Source organism: Oncorhynchus clarkii, chromosome 16 (genome assembly GCF_045791955.1).
Source record: "Oncorhynchus clarkii lewisi isolate Uvic-CL-2024 chromosome 16, UVic_Ocla_1.0, whole genome shotgun sequence".
Taxonomy (NCBI): Eukaryota; Metazoa; Chordata; class Actinopteri; order Salmoniformes; family Salmonidae; genus Oncorhynchus; species Oncorhynchus clarkii.
In genome coordinates, this window is record NC_092162.1 from 517,485 (window position 1) to 537,916 (window position 20,432).

General features: G+C 42.6%; 1 protein-coding gene across 1 annotated transcript in view; it reads left to right on the forward strand.

Moving 5' to 3' along the window:
- LOC139367853 (signal induced proliferation associated 1 like 2) overlaps positions 1-20,432 on the forward strand; it is a 306,546-nt gene that overhangs the window by 111,273 nt on the left and 174,841 nt on the right. The window contains exons 4-5 of the mRNA XM_071106185.1: positions 11,177-11,345; positions 11,604-12,281. Coding sequence (XP_070962286.1) covers positions 11,177-11,345; positions 11,604-12,281 — 847 coding nt within the window. The remainder of the gene's footprint in view (positions 1-11,176; positions 11,346-11,603; positions 12,282-20,432) is intronic.

The following is a 20,432-nucleotide window of genomic DNA, read 5'->3' on the forward strand; positions in this document are numbered from 1 at the left end:
TTTATTATGGATCCCCATTAGTTCCTGCCAAGACAGCAGCTACTCTTCCTGGGGTTTATAATGGATTCCCATTAGTTCCTGCCAAGGCAGCAGCTACTCTTCCTGGGGTTTATAATGGATTCCCATTAGTTCCTGTCAAGACAGCAGCTACTCTTCCTGGGGTTTATTATGGATTCCCATTAGTTCCTGCCAAGGCAGCAGCTACTCTTCCTGGGGTTTATTATGGATTCCCATTAGTTCCTGCCAAGGCAGCAGCTACTCTTCCTGGGGTTTATTATGGATCCCCATTAGTTCCTGCCAAGGCAGCAGCTACTCTTCCTGGGGTTTATTATGGATCCCCATTAGTTCCTGCCAAGGCAGCAGCTACTCTTCCTGGGGTTTATTATGGATCCCCATTAATTCCTGTCAAGACAGCATCTACTATTCCTGGGGTTTATTATGGATCCCCATTAGTTCCTGCTAAGGCAGCAGCTACTCTTCCTGGGGTTTATTATGGATCCCCATTAGTTCCTGCCAAGACAGCAGCTACTCTTCCTGGGGTTTATAATGGATTCCCATTAGTTCCTGCCAAGGCAGCAGCTACTCTTCCTGGGGTTTATAATGGATTCCCATTAGTTCCTGCCAAGGCAGCAGCTACTCTTCCTGGGGTTTATTATGGATCCCCATTAGTTCCTGCCAAGGCAGCAGCTACTCTTCCTGGGGTTTATTATGGATCCCCATTAGTTCCTGCCAAGGCAGCAGCTACTCTTCTTGGGGTTTATTATGGATTCCCATTAGTTCATGCCAAGGCAGTAGCTACTCTTCATGGGGTTATTATGGATCCCCATTAGTTTCTGTCAAGGCAGCAGCTACTCTTCCTGGGGTTTGTTATGGATCCCCATTAGTTCCTGCCAAGACAGCAGTTACTCTTCCTGGGGTTTATTATGGATTCCCATTAGTTCCTACCAAGGCAGCAGCTACTCTTCCTGGGGTTTATTATGGATCCCCATTAGTTCCTGCCAAGACAGCAGCTACTCTTCCTGGGGTTTGTTATGGATCCCCATTAGTTCCTGCCAAGACAGCAGCTACTCTTCCTGGGGTTTATGATGGATCCCCATTAGTTCCTGCCAAGACAGCAACTACTCTTCCTGGGGTTTATTATGGATTCCCATTAGTTCCTGCCAAGGCAGCAGCTACACTTCCTGGGGTTTATTATGGATCCCCATTAGTTCCTGCCAAGGCAGCATCTATTCTTCCTGGGCTTTATTATGGATCCCCATTAGTTCCTGCCAAGGCAGTAGCTACTCTTCCTGGGGTTTATTATGGATCCCCATTAGTTCCTGCCAAGGCAGTAGCTACTCTTCCTGGGGTTTATTATGGATCCCCATTAGTTCCTGCCAAGGCAGCAGCTACTCTTCCTGGGTTTTATTATGAATCTCCATTAGTTCCTGCCAAGGCAGCAGCTTCTCTTCCTGGGGTCCAACAACTTTATGGCAGTTTTATACAGTTTAAAATTCTAAATGACATTACATTTCATAACACCTTACCCAAAATATTCATTGTGTTCCCTCTGGCCACCACTACACTACCACATATGTGACCGACCGGCTTGATTCGGTCTTTTGTAGCAACATTTGAAACTGTGTTTTTTACATTGGATAAAAGTAGAGACTCAGAGCTATAAAATGGTATATCATACACTACAGTTGAGGATCAATGGGACAGTAATTCTGCTTTGAAAGTTGATACACTTTTGTGAAAATGACCCTTGAATGTTTTGGTACACCTACTAGAGAGCTCTTCTTTGTCAACACCCATTCAGTGTCGTTCACACCCTCTTAACCTTTAGCTCCACCCAGCTCTTTAAGGATTCACGTCAGGCTATGTACTAAACAATCAAAGATTTCAAGGCTGAAGGCTGGTTTATACTACGGGTGTGTTCATGAATTTAATCTGGAGTTCCAGAGTGTGCTCTGGGTGTTCGTAAACTCAGAGCGTTGTCAGATAGTCCATTCGTAAAATGGAGCGTTCGCTGAGAAGTTGATCCGAGCGTTCTGGATGGATGATTCTTCCTCTCTGTTTATTTGTATTTATTTATTTCACCTTTATTTAACCAGGTAGGCAAGTTGAGAACAAGTTCTCATTTACAACTGAGACTTGGCCAAGATAAAGCACAGCAGTTCAACACATTCAACAACACAGAATTACACATGGAATAAACAAACATACAGTCAATAGTACAGTAGACAAAAAAGTCTATACAATGTGTGCAAATGAGGTAGGACAAGGGAGGTAAGGCAAAAATAGGCCATGGTGGCGACACTGGAATGATAAATGGGCAGAAGATGAATGTGCAAGTAGAGATACTGGGGTGCAAAGGAGCAAGATAAATACATAAATACAGTATTGGGATGAGGTAGTTGGAGGGGCTATTTACAGATGGGTTATGTACATGTGCAGTGATCTGTGAGCTGCTCTGACAGCTGGTGCTTAAAGCTAGTGAGGGAGATATGAGTCTCCAGCTTCAGTGATTTTTGCAGTTCGTTACAGTCATTGGCAGCAGAGAACTGGAGGGAAAGGCGGCCAAAGGAGGAATTGGCTTTGGGGGTGACCAGTGAGATAAACCTGCTGGAGCGCGTGCTACGGGTGGGTGCTGCTATGGTGACCAGTGAGCTGAGACAAGGCGGGGCTTTACCTAGCAGAGACTTGTAGATGACCTGGAGCCAGTGGGTTTGGCAACGAGTATGAAGCGAGGGCCAGCCAACGACAGTGTACAGGTCACAATGGTGGGTAGTGAATGGGGCTTTGGTAACAAACGGATGGCATTGTGATAGACTACATCAAATTTGTTGAGTAGAGTAATGGAGGCTATTTTGTAAGTGACATCGCCGAAGTCGAGGATCCGTAGGATAGTCAGTTTTGCGAGGGTATGTTTGGCAGCATGAGTGAAGGATGCTTTGTTGTGAAATAGGAAGCCAATTCTAGATTTAATTTTGGATTGGAGATGCTTAATGTGAGTCTGGAAGGAGAGTTTACAGTCTAACCAGACACCTAGGTATTTGTAGTTGTTCACATATCCTAATCAGAACCGTCCAGAGTAGTGATGCTGAACGGGCGTGCAGGTGAGTTGTATGCCATTGAAGCTAGTCTGGAGGTTAGTTAATAACACAGTGTCCAAAGAAGGGCAAGAAGTATACAGAATGGTGTTGTCTGCGTAGAGGTGGATCAAGGAATCACCCGCAGCAAGAGCGACATCATTGATATATACAGAGAAGAGACTCTGCCCGAGAATTGAACCCTGTGGCACCCCCATAGAGACTGCCAGAGGTCCGGACAACAGGCCCTCCGATTTGACACACTGAACTCTATCAGAGAAATAGTTGGTGAATCAGGCGAGGCAATAATTTGGGAAACCAAGTCTGTTGAGCTAACAGCACGAGCTCTGAAGATAGATGGGGGCAATCAGTTCACATATGGTGTTCAGGGCACAGCTGGGGGCAGAAGGTGGTCTATAGCAAGTGGCAATGTTGAGAGACTTCTTTCTGAAAAGGTGGATTTTTAAAAGTAGAAGCTCAAATTGTTTGGGCACAGACCTGGATAGTAAGACAGAACTCTGCAGGCTATCGCTGCAGTAGATTGCAACTCCGCCCCCTTTGGCAGTTCTATCTTGTCGGAAGATGTTATAGTTAGGGATGGAAATTCCAGGGTTTATGGTGGACTTCCTTAGCCAGGATTCAGACACGGCTAAGGCATCCGGGTTGGAGGAGTGTGCTAAAGCAGTGAATAAAACAAACTTAGGGAGGAGGCTTCTAATGTTAACATCCATGAAACCAAGTATTTTACGGTTGCAGAAGTCAACAAATGAGAGCGCCTGGATTAACCTCTACATCACCAGAGGAACAGAGGAGGAGTAGGATAAGGGTACGGCTAGAGGCTATAAGGACTGGGCGTCTAGTACGTTCGGAACAGAGAGTAAAAGGAGGTTTCTGGGCACGGTAGAATAGATTCAAGAGATAATGTACAGTATGATAGGATGTGAATACAGTGGAGGTAAACGTAGGCATTGAGTGATGATGAAAGAGATATTGTCACGAGAAACATCATTAAAACCAGGTGGGGTCACCGCATGTGTGGGAGATGGAACTAAAGGGTTAGCTAAGGCGTATTGAGCAGGGCTAGAGGCTCTACAGTGAGATAAGGCAATAATAACTAACCAAAACAGCAATAAACAAGGCATATTGATATTACGGAGAGGCATGCATAGCCGAGTGATCATAGGGTCCAGTGAGTAGCTGGGCGAGCTGGAGACACAGCGATTCAGACAGCTAGCGGGCCGGGGCTAGCAGGCTAGCAGAAGGGCCTTAGAGGGACGTCGCGATGGAAGAAGTCAGTTCTAGCCCCTTTGTGCTGTTACAGTGCCTTGCGAAAGTATTCGGCCCCCTTGAACTTTGCGACCTTTTGCCACATTTCAGGCTTCAAACATAAAGATATAAAACTGTATTTTTTTGTGAAGAATCAACAACAAGTGGGACACAATCATGAAGTGGAACGACATTTATTGGATATTTCAAACTTTTTTAACAAATCAAAAACTGAAAAATTGGGCGTGCAAAATTATTCAGCCCCCTTAAGTTAATACTTTGTAGCGCCACCTTTTGCTGCGATTACAGCTGTAAGTCGCTTGGGGTATGTCTCTATCAGTTTTGCACATCGAGAGACTGAAATTTTTCCCATTCCTCCTTGCAAAACAGCTCGAGCTCAGTGAGGTTGGATGGAGAGCATTTGTGAACAGCAGTTTTCAGTTCTTTCCACAGATTCTCGATTGGATTCAGGTCTGGACTTTGACTTGGCCATTCTAACACCTGGATATGTTTATTTTTGAACCATTCCATTGTAGATTTTGCTTTATGTTTTGGATCATTGTCTTGTTGGAAGACAGGAGGAGTCCACATCGTTACAGGAGGAGTCCACATCGTTACAGGAGGAGTCCACATCGTTACAGGAGGAGTCCACATCGTTACAGGAGGAGTCTACATCGTTACAGGAGGAGTCCACATCGTTACAGGAGGAATCCACATAGTTACAGGAGGAGTCCACATCGTTACAGGAGGAATCCACATCGTTACAGGAGGAGTCCACATCGTTACAGGAGGAATCCACATCGTTACAGGAGGAATCCACATCGTTACAGGACGAATCCACATCGTTACAGGACGAATCCACATCGTTACAGGAGGAATCCGCATCGTTACAGGAGGAGTCCAAATCGTTACAGGAGGAATCCACATCGTTACAGGAGGTTTCCACATCGTTACAGGAGGAGTCCACATCGTTACAGTGTTGTAATTATGTGCAAATAGTTAAAGTACAAAAAGGAAACTAGATAAACATAAATATGGGTTGTATTTACAATGGTGTTTGTTCTTCACTGGTTGCCATTTTCTTTTTTCAACAGGTCACAAATAGTACTGCTGTGATGTCACACTGTGGAATTCCACCCAATAGATATGGGAGTTTATAAAGATTGGAATTCTTTGTGTGTCTGTGTAATCTGATGGAAATATGTGTCTCTAATATGGTCGTACAGTTTCCACCTCATTTCGTGGGCAGTGTGCACATAGCCTGTCTTCTCTTGAGAGGCAAGTCTACTTACTGCGACCTCTATCAATAGCAAGGCTATGCTTACTGAGTCTGTACATAGTCAAAGCTTTCCTTAATTTTGGGTCAGTCACAGTGGTCAGGTATTCTGACACTGTGTACTCTCTGTTTAGGGCCAAATAGCATTCTAGTTTGCTAGGTTTTTAGATGAATTCTTTCCAATATGTCAAGTAATTATCTTTTTGTTTTCTCATGATTTGGTTGGGTCTAATTGTGCTGCTGTCCTGGGGCTCTGTGGGGTGTGTTTGTGAACAGAGCTCCAGGACCAGCTTGATTAGGGGACTCTTCTCCAGGTTCATCTCTCTGTAGGTGATGGATTTGCTATGGAAGGTTTGGGAATCACTTCCTTTTAGGTGGTTGTAGAATTAGCGGGTATTGGCCTAATTCTGCTCTGCATACATTATTTGGTGTTTTACGTTGTACACAGAGGATATTTTTTGCAGAATTCTGCATGCGGAGTCACAATTTGGTGTTTTGTCCCAATTTGGTGTTTGTCCCGTGAATTCTTGGTTGATGAGCGGACCCCAGACCTCACAACAATAAAGGGCAATGGGCTCTGTAACTGATTCAAGTATTTTTTGCCAGATCTTGCTTTGTCTCTCAGATCGTTCACAGCTTTGTGGAAGTTACCTGTGGAGCTGATGTTTAGGCTGAGATATGTATTGTTTGGTGTGTACTCTAGGGCAACAGTTTCTAGATGGAATTTGTATTTCTGGGCAAATTTACCTTTTTGGGAACACCATTATTTTGAGATTTATTCAGAAGATCTGTGCAGAAGATCGATGTGCTGCAATTTGTTGATATACAGTATATGTTGAAGAGGGTGGGGCTTAAGCTGCATCCCTGTCTCACCTCACGGCCCTGAGGAAAGAAATGTGTGTTTATCAATTTGTTGTTTGTGTAAATGGATTTTATAATGTCGTATATTTTTTTCCCCAACACCACTTCTCATCGATTTGTATAGCAGACACTCATGCCAAATTGAGTCAAAAGATTTGTTGAAATCAAGAAAGCATGAGAAGTCTTAGCCTTTGTTTTGGTTTGTTTCTTTGTCAGTTAGAATGTTCAGGGTGAAAACGTGGTCTGTCGTATGGTAATTTGGTAAAAAGCCAATTTGACATTTACTCAGTACATTGTTTTCTCTGAGGAAATGTATGAGTCTGCTGTAAATGATAAGGTTGCTGTTGACGCATATCCCACGGTAGTTATTGGGGTCAAATTTGTGGTGATCAGTACTAGGTTACAAATATTGGGGAAGACACCAGAGCTGAGGATGATGTTAAAGAGTTTGAGTTTTATGGTCTGTATATTTTATAATTTAATTTAAGCCACAGGGCTTTTTGGGTTGGAGGGTTTGTATTTGGCCCTTTAGTTCATTCATTGCAATTTAATTCACGTCGTATAAATAATTGGAGACCGGCGAAGGAATAGGGGGGTTTAATACTCCAACCAAAATATACAACATGCCATGAAAAGCCACAGGGATGAAGCCCAAAACAAACACGTATACACAAACAAAAGAGGTTAAACTTAACTTAAACTTAATATTAAATACACGGGACGAGACCCGTAAGAACAATAAACAGGACGAGATCCTTAATAATGAGTGCACAATACACGCAGCACAAAAGCCGAAATAACAAAGCACAGGTACTCACACACCAAAGGACATGGGAACAAAAAATGACCAGACAAAGGTGAACAGAGGGCACATTTACAGTTGTCGTAAGTTTACATGCAACTTAGCCAAATATATTAAACTCGTTTTTTCACAATTCCTGACATTTAATCCCAGTAAGAATTCCCTGTCTTAGGTCAGTTAGGATCACCACTTTATTTTAAGAATGTGAAATGTCAGAATAATAGTAGAGAGAATGATGTATTTCAGATTTTATTTATTTCATCACATTCCCAGTGGGTCAGAAGTTTTCATACACTCAATTAGTATTTGGTAGCGTTGCCTTTAAATTATTTAAGGTTAGGTGGGTCAAACGTTTTGGGTAGACTTCCACAAGCTTCCCACAATAAGTTGGGTTTTGGCCCATTCCTCCTGACAGAGCTGGTGTAACTGAATCAGGTTTGTAGGATCCTTGCTCGCACACGCTTTTTCAGTTCTGCCCACACATTTTCTATAAGATTGAGGTCAGGGCTTTGTGATGGCCACCCCAATACCTTGACTATGTTGTCCTTAAGCTATTTTGCCACAACTTTGGAAGTATGCTTGGGATCATTGTCTATTTGGAAGACCCATTTGCAACCAAGCTTTAACTTCCTGACTGATGTCTTGAGATGTTGCTGCAATATATCCACATCATTTTCTTCTCTCATGTTGCCATCTTTTTTGTGAAGTGCACCAGTCCCTCCTGCAGCAAAGCACCCCCACAACATGATGCTGCCGCCTCTGTGCTTCACGGTTGGGATGGTGTTCTTCGGCTTGCAAGCCTCCCCCTTTGTCCTCCAAACATAACGATGGTCGTTATAGCCAAAAAGTTATATTTCTGTTTCATCAGACCAGAGGGCATTTCTCAAAAAAGTACGATCTTTGTCCCCATGAGCAGTTGCAAACCGTAGTCTGGCTTTTTTATGGTGGTTTTGGAGCAGTGGCTTCTTCCTTGCTGAGCGGCCTTTCAGGTTTTGTGGATATAGGACTTGTTTTACTGTGGATTAAGATACTTGTGTACGTGTTTCCTCCAGCATCTTCACAAGGTCCTTTGCTGTTGTTCTGGGATTGATTTGCACTTTTTGCATCAAAGTACTTTCATCTCTAGGAGACTAGGAGTCTAGGAGTCTTCTTCCTGAGTGGTATGACGGCTGCGTCGTCCCATGGTGTTTATAGTTGCGTACTAATGTTTGTACAGATGAACCTGGTACCTTCAGGCGTTTGGAAATTGCTCCCAATGATGAACCAGACTTGTGGAGGTCTACAGTGTTTTTTTGGCCTGATTTCTTTAGATTTTCTCATGATGTCAAGCAAAGGAGCACTGAGTTTGAAGGTTGACCTTGAAATACATCCACAGGTACACCTCCAATTGACTCAAATGATGTCAATTACCCTATCAGAAGCTTCTAAAGTCATGACATTTTCTGGAATTTTCCAAGTTGTTAAAGTCACAGTCAACTTAGTGTATGTAAACTTCTGACCCACTGAAATTGTTATACAGTGAATTATAAGTGAAATAATCTATATGTAAACAATTGTTGGAAAAATTACTGTTGTCATGCACAAAGTAGATGTCCTAACCGACTTGCCAAAACTATAGTTTGTTAACAATAAATTTGTGGAGTGGTTGAAAAACGAGTTTTAATGACTCCAACCTAAGTGTATGTAAACCTGACTTCAACTGTATACGTACACTAATCAGGGGGAATGGGAACCAGGTTAATGTGACAAGACAGTCCGGGTGGTAATGAATCCAGTTCAGTGACAACTAGAAGGCCGGTGACGTAGACCTCCGGAGCTGGAGAACGGAATGAGCAGCAGTACCGGGGTTTGATCCGTGGCAAGTGGGTTCAGGTAGCCTTTAATAGTTGATTATATAATTTGTAATGGATCATGTCTATGTTTTTGCTGTTTATTCTTTGTTATAGCGCCAAATAGATTGGAGAAGTGGTTTATCCATAAATCTCTGTTTTAGATATATAACTCTCCGTATTGTTGTTTGTTTAGTGTTCCAATTTTCCCAGAAGTGGTTAGATTCTAGATTTTCTTCATTTACATCTGACGTGCTGTTCCTTCTGTTTCCGGAGTGTATTTTGGTATTGTTTTAGTGATTCACCATAGACTCAGGTTTTCCTTCTGTTTCCGGAGTGTATTTTGGTATTGTTTTAGTGATTCACCATAGACTCAGGTGTTCCTTCTGTTTCCGGAGTGTATTTTGGTATTGTTTTAGTGATTCACCATCGACTCAGGTTTTCCTTCTGTTTCCGGAGTGTATTTTGGTATTGTTTTAGTGATTCACCATAGACTCAGGTTTTCCTTCTGTTTCCGGAGTGTATTTTGGTATTGTTTTAGTGATTCACCATAGACTCAGGTTTTCCTTCTGTTTCCGGAGTGTATTTTGGTATTGTTTTAGTGATTCACCATAGACTCAGGTTTTCCTTCTGTTTCCGGAGTGTATTTTGGTATTGTTTTAGTGATTCACCATAGACTCAGGTTTTCTGGGCCTATGTTTTTGGTTGGATAGGTTTCTCCATTTCTTTCTTAGTTTTTTGCATTCTTAGTTGAACCATTTGTCATTGTTCTTAATTTTCTGATGTTCTCACCTTGGCAATTTTAGATTTGATAGGGAAGCTGAGTGGTCAAATATACTGTTTAGGTTTGATAGGGAAGCTGAGTGGTCAAATATACTGTTTAGATTTGATAGGGAAGCTGAGAGGTCAAATATACTGTTTAGGTTTGACAGGGAAGCTGAGAGGTCAAATATACTGTTTAGATTTTCTACTGCCAAGTTTACACATTCACTATTACAGTGGAACGTTTTACCCAGGAAGTTGTCTAGAAGCAAAATCATTTGTTGTTACCTAATTATTTTGGGGTAATTTTCCACAATACTTCCCTTCCATCTATAGCATTTCTTAATATTATTCAGTTTCTTTGACTTTGATGCCTCATGATTGAGTATTGCTCTGTTTAAGTAGACTGTGATTTTGCTGTGATTTAATAGGGTGTCAGTGGACTGACTGAACGCTCTGAGAGACTCTGGGTTGAGGTCAGTGATAAAGTAGTCTACAGTACTATTGCCAAGAGATGAGCTGTAGGTGTACCTACCATAGGAGTCCCCTCGAAACCTACCATTGACTATGTACATACCCAGGATGTAACAGAGCTGCAGGAGTTATGACCGGTTTTGGTACGTTATGTTGTCGTAGTTGTGTCTAGGAGGGCATATGGGGGAGGGAATGCTGTCACCTCCAGGCAGGTGTTTGTCCCCCTGTGTGCTGAGGGTGTCAGGTTCTTGTCCAGTTCTGGCTTTTAGGTCTCCACAGACTAGTACATGTCCCTGGGCCTGGAAATGATTGATTTCCCCCTCCAGGGTGGGGATTCTAGTGTGGGGATATACTGTAGGTTGCACACAGGATGACACTTTTCTCTGTTGAGATCATTTCCTTTTGAATTTCTAGCCAAATGTAAAATGTGCCTGTTTTGATTAATTCAATACACTGAGTTAGTTCCTTCTCAATAACACATTCGCATACCCCCTGAGTCCCTTCCCTGTTTCACACCTGGTAGTTTAGTGGATGGGACTTCCAGCTCTCTGTAACCTTGAGGGCAACCAGTGGGTCCGTATCCTATATACCAGCTTTTTTGGCGGATGACATTGTCTGTATTCTGATTTCTTTGGTGAAGTCCAATTTCCTGCCTTTGAGTTCCTGCTCTCTCTCTCTCTCTCTCTCTCTCTCTCTCTCATTCTCTCTCTCTCTCTCTTTCTCTCTCTTTTTCTCTCTCTCTCTCTCTCTCTCTCTATGTGTGTGTCTCTCTCTCTGTCTCTACATTTGTCCCATCAAGGACTATAATGGTTGCTATCCCTTTGTGCTGCAGACGGCCACCCAGATCTCCAGAGGGGAGATAGTGAGGATGGCAGGGTACGACTACGTGGATCCCTCCATCTTCTACTCCAGAGAGAGAGAGAAGAACTTCATGGGACGCCTGAAGTCTGACTCATCTGAGACCTCTATGTTCAGGAAGCTGAGGACCATCAAGAGCGAAGGTCTGTAGAGGTCTATGTGTCTAGTTTTTAATGCGTGGAGCACTTTACATCTTTCAATGAAAAGCGTGTTATAAATAAAAAGTATTAATAATGTTGTTATTATTGAAGGTGACGGTTCAGGCTGTTTAACCACCTGCCAATTTCCACTGTATCTAGATTATGTTTCAATTCTATCTCAACTCTGATTCTGTCTGCATATTCCGCTTATTGTTGCCAGCACCATTTAAATGTCAGGGAATTGTGTGTCTGATTGTGTAGGAGATGGGTTCAGGCTGTCTCTGGATCAGGATGACAGGAGACCCCTCAGCTTCCAGAAGTGTTTTGCCCACTACGACGTGCAGAGTGTCCTGTTTAACATCAGTGAGGCTGTGGCCAGTAGGGCCACTCTCAGCCAGAGGAAGAACACAACCACTGGGGCCTCGGCTGCTTCACAGTACCAACCTGGAGCCAGAGGGGGTAGTGGAGCTCCAGGTTTAGGACCAGGACTTGGGCCGGGAGGTGGCCCGGGGACAGGGGTAGGACTGGGGGCAGAGGGAGGGCAAGGTGGTCTTAGTAGTGGAACTACCAGTACCTCCATGATTGAGTCTCCTCTGGGCTCCCGAGAGGACCTGAACCCCAAAGAGAACCTGGACCAGGACGAGGGCGACGGGAAGAACAACAGACTAGTCCTGGGGTGCCCCCACTTCCGTAATGAGATCGGTGGAGAAGGGGAGCGCAGAATCAGTCTCTCCAGGGCTAACAGCGCCTCTTACAGTGGTGGAGGAGAGAGCTGCAGCTTCGAGTCCTCCCTCTCGTCCCACTGTACCAACGCTGGGGTGTCGGTGTTGGAGGTCCCTAGAGAGAACCAGCCTATACACAGAGAGAAGGTGAAGAGATACATTATAGAACATATTGATCTGGGAGCATTCTACTACCACAAGTTCTTCTATGGGAAAGGTAAGAATTACGTTCCTGCACACAATTACATTGATGGAAGCTAAAAATATATCTGCAATTTTAAAGCTGATTAACCCCCTAAAAAAATATATATATATATATACTGTATATACAGTTGAAGTCGGAAGTTTACATAAACCTTAGCCAAATACATTTAAACTAAATTTTTCACAATTCCTGACATTTAATCCTAGTAAAAATGCACAGTCTTAGGTCAGTTAGGATCACCACTTTATTTTAAGAATGTGAAATGTCAGAATAATAGTAGAGAAAATGATTTATTTCAGCTTTTATTTATTTCGTTAAATTCCCAATGGGTCAGAAGTTTACATACACTCAATTAGTATTTGGTAGCGTTGCCTTTAAATTGTTTAACTTGGGTCAAATGTTTTGGGTAGCCTTCCACAAGCTTCCCACAATGAGTTGGCTTTTGGCCCATTCCTCCTGACAGAGCTGGTGTAACTGAGTCAGGTTTGTAGGATCCTTGCTCGCACACGCTTTTTCAGTTCGGCCCACAAATTTTCAATAGGATTGAGGTCATGGCTTTGTGATGGCCACCCCAATACCTTGACGTTGTTGTCCTTAAGCCATTTTGCCACAACTTTGGAAGTATGATTGGGGTCATTGTCCATTTGGAAGACCCATTTGCGACCAAGCTTTAACTTCCTGACTGATGTCTTGAGATGTTGCTTCAATATATCCACATAATTTTCCTTTCTCAGGACGCCATCTATTTTGTGAAGTGCACCAGCCCCTCCTGCAGCAAAGCACCCCCACAACATGATGCTGCCACCCCGGTGCTTCACGGTTGGGATGGTGTTCCTCGGCTTGCAATCCTCGCCCTTTTCCTCCAAACATAACGATGGTCATTATGGCCAAACAGTTCTATTTTTGTTTCATCAGACCAGAGGACATTTCTCCAAAAAGGATGATCTTTGTCCCCATGTGCAGTTGCAAACCGTAGTCTGGCTTTTTTATGGCGGTTTTGGAGCAGTGGCTTCTTCCTTGCTGAGTGGCCTTTCAGGTTATGTCGATATAGGACTCGTTTTACTGTGGATATAGGTACTTTTGTACCTGTTTCCTCCAGCATCTTCACAAGGTCCTTTGCTGTTGTTCTGGGATTGATTTGCACTTTTTGCACCAAAGTACGTTCATCTCTAGGAGACAGAATGCGTCTCCTTCCTGAGCAGTATGACATCTGTGTGGTCCCTTGGTGTTTATACTTGCATACTATTGTTTGTACAGATGAACGTGGTACCTTCAGGCTTTTGGAAATTGCTCCCAACGATGAACCAGACTTGTGGAGGCCTTGGCTGATTTCTTTTAATTTTCCTATGATGTCAAGCATAGAGGCACTGAGTTTGAAGGTAGGCCTTGAAATAAATCCACAGGTACACCTCCAACTGACTCCTAGGTGTATGTAAACTTCCGACTTCAACTGTACCCCCTTCCCCTTCCATAGACTTACACTTCAAGATCATCTACTCATTCAAGGGTTTTCTTTATTTTTTTCTATTTTCTACATTGTAGAATAATAGGGAAAACATCAAAACTATGAAATAACACATATGGAATCATGTAGTAACTAAAAAAGTGTTAAACATATCAAAATATATTTTATATTTAAGATTCTTCAAATAGCCACCCTTTGCCTTGATGACAGCTTTGCACACTCTTGGCATTCTCTCAACCAGCTTCACCTGGAATGCTTTTCCCATCAGTCTTGAAGGAGTTCCCACATATGCTGAGCACTTGTTGGCTGCTTTTCTTTCACTTTACGGTTCGACACATCCCAAACCTTAATCTCAATTGGGTTGAGGTCATGGGTGAGGTCATGGGTGATTATGGAGGCCAGGTCATCTGATGCAGCACTCCATCACTCTCCTTCTTGGTAAAATAGCCCTTACTCAGCCTGGAGGTGTGCCGGGTCTTGTCCTGTTGAAAAACAAATGATAGTCCCACTAAGCCCAAACCAGATGGGATGGAGTATCACTGCAGTATGCTCTGGTAGACAGGCTGGTTAAGTGTGCCTTAAATTCTAAATAAATCACAGATAGTGCCACCAGCAAAGCACCCCACACCATAACACCTCTTCCTCCATGCTTCACTGTGGGAAATAAACATGCAGAGATCATCCGTTCATCCACACACATCTCACAAGATGGTGGTTGGATCCTGGATTCCAGACCAAAGCAAGTCTCCAGACCAAAGCAAGTCTCTTCTTCTTTTTGTTGTCCTTTAGTAGTGGTTTCTTTGCAACATTTCGACCATGCAGGCCTGCTTCACACAGTCTCCTGAACAGTTGATGTTGAGATGTGTCTGTTACTTGAACTCTGTGAAGCATATATTCATCCCCCCTCCTCTCCCCTTGAACTATTCCCCAGGTTGTCAATGAGAATGTGTTTAAAATAAGGGTAAAATAAAAAAACATTACAAAATTTGCAGTTTCTGAGGCTGGTAACTCTAATTAACTAATCCTCTGCAGCAGAGTGTAATGGGTGTTGGTGGCAGGGTGTCAGGCGCAGGGGAACGAACTATAAACGGAGCAGTTTAATAAATGCCTAAAAAACTCAGAAAACAAAAATATACAAAATAATTAAAGTACAAAACCCGTCGCACACCAGAACATAACATACAACAAACAATCACCGACAAGAGGGGAAACAGAGGGTAAAATACACAACATGGAATCGGTATGATTGGAACCAGGTGTGAAGGAAGACAAGACAAAACCAAATAGAAAATGGATCAGCGATGGCTAGAAGGTCGGTGAGGTCGACCGCCGAACAAGGAGAGGGACTGACTTCTCCGGAAGTCGTGACACAGAGGTAACTCTTCCATTCCTGTGGTGGTCCTCATGAGAGCCAGTTAACTCTCTAATGAACTTATCCTCTGCAGCAGAGGTAACTCTGGGTCTTGCATTCCTGTGGTGGTCCTGATGAATATATTTTGATTTGTTGAATACTTTTTGGGTAACTACATTATTTCATAGTGTTGATGTCTTAAAATAGTAATAATAGTAATAGTAATAATGAAGAGAACCTTGAATGAGTAGGTGTTCTAAAACTTTAGACCGATGTTGTTATATAATAGTAATCATATACCTTACTTTTGACGGAAGTTTTATCAGTTTCTGAGAAACAGCTGGAAATGGCAGAACCAACACTAATGAGTGGTTTTCAGACTGTAAATGGTTAATGGGTACATCTGGTCCCCTCCTTGCCAGGAGTTGTCTTACTTTACTTTTCACACTATAAAAAACAAACAATGTTTTTCTCCTAGTGGAGACCCAGTCCCTCTAGTTCTCAACCAGTTATGTTCTCTGGTAACAACAGAGAGAGTCGTGTGTGTGTGTGTGTGTGTGTGTGTGTGTGTGTGTGTGTGTGTGTGTGTGTGTGTGTGTGTGTGTGTGTGTGTGTGTGTGTGTGTTCTTGGTGTGTGTGTTCAGTGTTTTTAGTGTGTGTGTTTTCGGTGTGTGTGTGTTCTTGGTGTGTGCTATTTTCTCAACTCCCAGGAGGACCAGGGATTTGTAATGTGAGAAGTAAGGTGGTGAGGGTTAGGGGGGGTGTCAGCATTAAACCTTGGGGCCAAACCACAGCACAGTCCCAGAGATCCTCATTAAAACACCACTGTGTCTGACTCTGAAAATACCACCTCTTTCTCTCTACTCAATTCAACACCATGCAGGTAGTGTGTTTCCTCTCTCTCTCAGTATATCTTAGTACCCATCCTAAGCCCCTATAACAGCTGCTGCACCTGTCCACCATTATTGAGAAGACGTAAATTAATCAGTTTGAGACATGGAGGACACAAACATTCAGAGGGATATGACTCTCCAGTCACATGACCTCACATGGTGCAAGTGAACTGATTCTGTAGTTCTGTGTGTGTGTGTGTGTGTGTGTGTGTGTGTGTGTGTGTGTGTGTGTGTGTGTGTGTGTGTGTGTGTGTGTGTGTGTGTGTGTGTGTGTGTGTGTGGACGTGTTTAACTATATTTGTGGGAAATCCTCACAAGAATATTAAACAAACAACAATTTGACCAACTGGGGACAACATGTTGTTGGTCCCCTCGAGGGGGTCCAGAAAGTGTGTAACAAGTCATGACTTCCTCTTCATACAGAGAGGAAAAGAACCTCTACCTGTTATAGTGGTGTCTGTAGTTCTCTACCTGTTATAATGGTGTATGTAGTTCCCCTGTTATACTGGTGTCTGTAGTCCTCTACCTGTTATACTGGTGTATGTAGTCCTCTACCTGTTATACTGGTGTCTGTAGTCCTCTACCTGTTATACTGGTGTCTGTAGTCCTTCACCTGTTATAATGGTGTGTGTAGTTCTCTACCTGTTATAATGGTGTCTAGTCCTCTACCTGTTATAATGGTGTATGTAGTTCCCCTGTTATAATGGTGTCTGTAGTGCTCTACCTGTTATAATGGTGTATGTAGTTCCCCTGTTATAATGGTGTCTGTAGTTCTCTACCTATTATAATGGTGTCTGTAGTTCCCCTGTTATAGTGGTGTCTGTAGTTCTCTACCTGTTATACTGGTGTCTGTAGTTCTCTACCTGTTATAATGGTGTCTGTAGTTCCCCTGTTATAATGGTGTCTGTAGTTCTCTACCTATTATAATGGTGTCTGTAGTTCCCCTGTTATAGTGGTGTCTGTAGTTCTCTACCTATTATAATGGTGTCTACAGGGTCAGTCTACAGTGTCAGTAGATACAGTATATATAGGGGTCAGGTAACTAGACATCAGGATATATGATAAACGGAGTAGCAGCAGCGTATATGATGATTGTATGTGAGTGTGTGCGTGCGTGTAGAGTCAGTATAAATGTGTGTGCATGTTATGTGTGTTTTATAGTGTCATTCTGCCATTCTGTTAGCTATTTAGCACTCTTATGGTTTGGGTATAGAAACTGTTCAGAAGCGTGTTGGTATCAGACTTGATGCACCAGTACTGCTGGTTGTGCGGAAGCAGAGAGAACAGTCTATGGCTTGGCTTGATCTCTGTCTTACTGACTTCTCTCTGGCTTTGCCGGGGGTTATGGTCTGTTTTATTATAACACTGCTGTGTGGTGTGCTCCTGTTCGACTCCCCCCTCCTCTCCTCTGCATGACATCACTATATTATTTCACACCTCTATTGTAAGAGAAGGGAGAGAGAATAAATCACCTGAGAGAGAGTACATCTGAATGTGCATTGTTCTCCCAGATATCTAGATAGTACAGCACACTATGCTACCATCCTCATTGTTCTCCCAGATATCTAGATAGTACAGCACACTATGCTACCATCCTCATTGTTCTCCCAGATATCTAGATAGTACAGCACACTATGCTACCATCCTCATTGTTCTCCCAGATATCTAGATAGTACAGCACACTATGCTACCATCCTCATTGTTCTCCCAGATATCTAGATAGTACAGCACACTATGCTACCATCCTCATTGTTCTCCCAGATATCTAGATAGTACAGCACACTATGCTACCATCCTCATTGTTCTCCCAGATATCTAGATAGTACAGCACACTATGCTACCATCCTCATTGTTCTCCCAGATATCTAGATAGATAGTACAGCACACTATGCTACCATCCTCATTGTTCTCCCAGATATCTAGATAGTACAGCACACTATGCTACCATCCTCATTGTTCTCCCAGATATCTAGATAGTACAGCACACTATGCTACCATCCTCATTGTTCTCCCAGATATCTAGATAGTACAGCACACTATGCTACCATCCTCATTGTTCTCCCAGATATCTAGATAGTACAGCACACTATGCTACCATCCTCATTGTTCTCCCAGATATCTAGATAGTACAGCACACTACACTCCCATCCAGTGTTTTGTCCTACTTGAATTGTTTTTTTTCTGTAAGAATCTAAAGGTGGTAGTTTTATAGTGTATGAACAAAGACAAGATCACATGGTGAAAGGCTCCACTCTAGAGGCGTTGGCCGCCTTTCCTTCTAGTTCTCTGCTGCCAATGACTGGAACGAACTGCAAAAATCACTGAAGCTGGAGACTCTCCATCACTAGCTTTAAGCACCAGCTGTCAGAGCAGCACACAGATCACTGCACCTGTATATAGCCCATCTGTAAACAGCCCATCTATCTACCTACCTCATCCCCATACTGGTATTTATTTATTTCTCTCTACTTGCACCCCAGTATCTCTACTTGCACATTCATCTTCTGCACATCTACCATTCCAGTGTTTAATTGCTAACCCTAACCCTGTAATTACTTCTTCACAATGGCCTATTTATTGCTTTAACTCCCTTATCTCACCTCATTTGCACTCACTGTATATAGACTTTTTTTTCTACTGTGTTATTGACTGTATGTTTTGTTTATTCAATGTGTAACTCTGTGTTGTTGTATGTGTCGAACTGCTTTGCTTTATCTTGACCAGGTCTCAGTTGTAAATAAGAACTTGTTCTCAACTGGCCTACCTGGTTAAATAAAGGTGGAAATAAAAATAAAAATAAATAGCCATTACCGTTTAACCCAGTGAACTATTAGCATTTAGACCAGATAGCCATTACCAATTATCCCAGCTAACCATTGGCGTTTATCCCAGATAACATTAGCGTTTAGCCCAGATAATCATTTATTTTTTTAGATATTTTTTTTATATTAAACTCTCCCCCAACCCCTTTTCAGAGGACAAATATATATTTTTCAAAGCTTTTCTGCTACATATTAATACATTTTACAAATACATTGTACATTTACATTTTGCATACATGGTACTTTTGTATTTTTATATATAGAATTGGGCCGTGAACCATTAGCATTTAGCCAAGCTAACCATTACCATTTATACACAATGGAAAGGAATAATTAATTTGATATTCAATGAAAGGCTGCCCATTTTAAAACGATAGTTTTAATAAATAATGCCAACATTAAATGGGGTTCTGTTTTTTGGTTATGGCGGTGGTTTGTGTTACCATCTCTCTCTCTCTCTCTCTCTGTGTGTGTGTGTGTGTGTGTGTGTGTGTGTGTGTGTGCGTGTGCGTGTGTGTGTGTGTTCCTACATTATCATGACCAGAATGTCCTGATAACTCTATTTTTTATTTTATTTAACTAGGCAAGACAGTTCAGAACAAATTCTTGACGGCCTAGGGTTAGGGTTAGGGAAAATAGGATTTTGAATGAGAATACATTTTGACACCCAAAGAAGTCCTATAAAGTCACACACGAGTGTGTGTATGAGCATAACCCTGTGTGTGTGAACATTAGCATAAGCATAACCCTGTGTGTGTGTGAACATTAGCATTAGCATAACCCTGTGTATGTGTGTGAACATTAGCATTAGCATAACCCCGTGTGTGTGTGAACATTAGCATTAGCATAACCCTGTGTGTGTGTATGAGCATAACACTGTGTGTGTGTGTATGAGCATAACCCTGTGTGTGTGAACATTAGCATTAGCATAACCCTGTGTGTGTGTGTATGAGCATGACCCTGTGTGTGTGTGTATGAGCATAACCCTGTGTGTGTGTGTATGAGCATAACCCTGTGTGTGTGAACATTAGCATTAGCATAACCCTGTGTGTGTGTGTGTGTGTGTGCGTGTGTGTGCGTGTGTGTGTGTGTGTATTAGCATAACCCTGTGTGTGTGTGTATGAGCATAACCCTGTGTGTGTGTATGAGCATAACCCTGTGTGTGTGAACATTAGCATTAGCATAACCCTGTGTGTGTGTGTGTACGAGCATAACCCTGTGTGTGTGAACATTAGCATTAGCATAACCCTATGTGTGTGTGTATGAGCATGACTCTGTGTGTGTGTGTATGAGCATAACCCTGTGTGTGTGTATGAGCATAACCCTGTGTGTTTGAACATTAGCATTAGCATAACCCTGTGTGTGTGTGTGTGTGTGTGCGTGTGTGCGTGTGTGTGTGTGTGTGTGTGAACACTAGCATTAGCATAACCCTGTGTGTGTGAACATTAGCATTAGCATAACCATGTGTGTGTGTGTGAACATTAGCATTAGCATAGCCCTGTGTGTGTGTGTGAACACTAGCATTAGCATAACCCTGTGTGTGTGTGTGTGTGTGTGTGTGTGAACATTAGCATAACCCTGTGTGTGTGAACATTAGCATTAGCATAACCCTGTGTGTGTGGCGCTATTTGT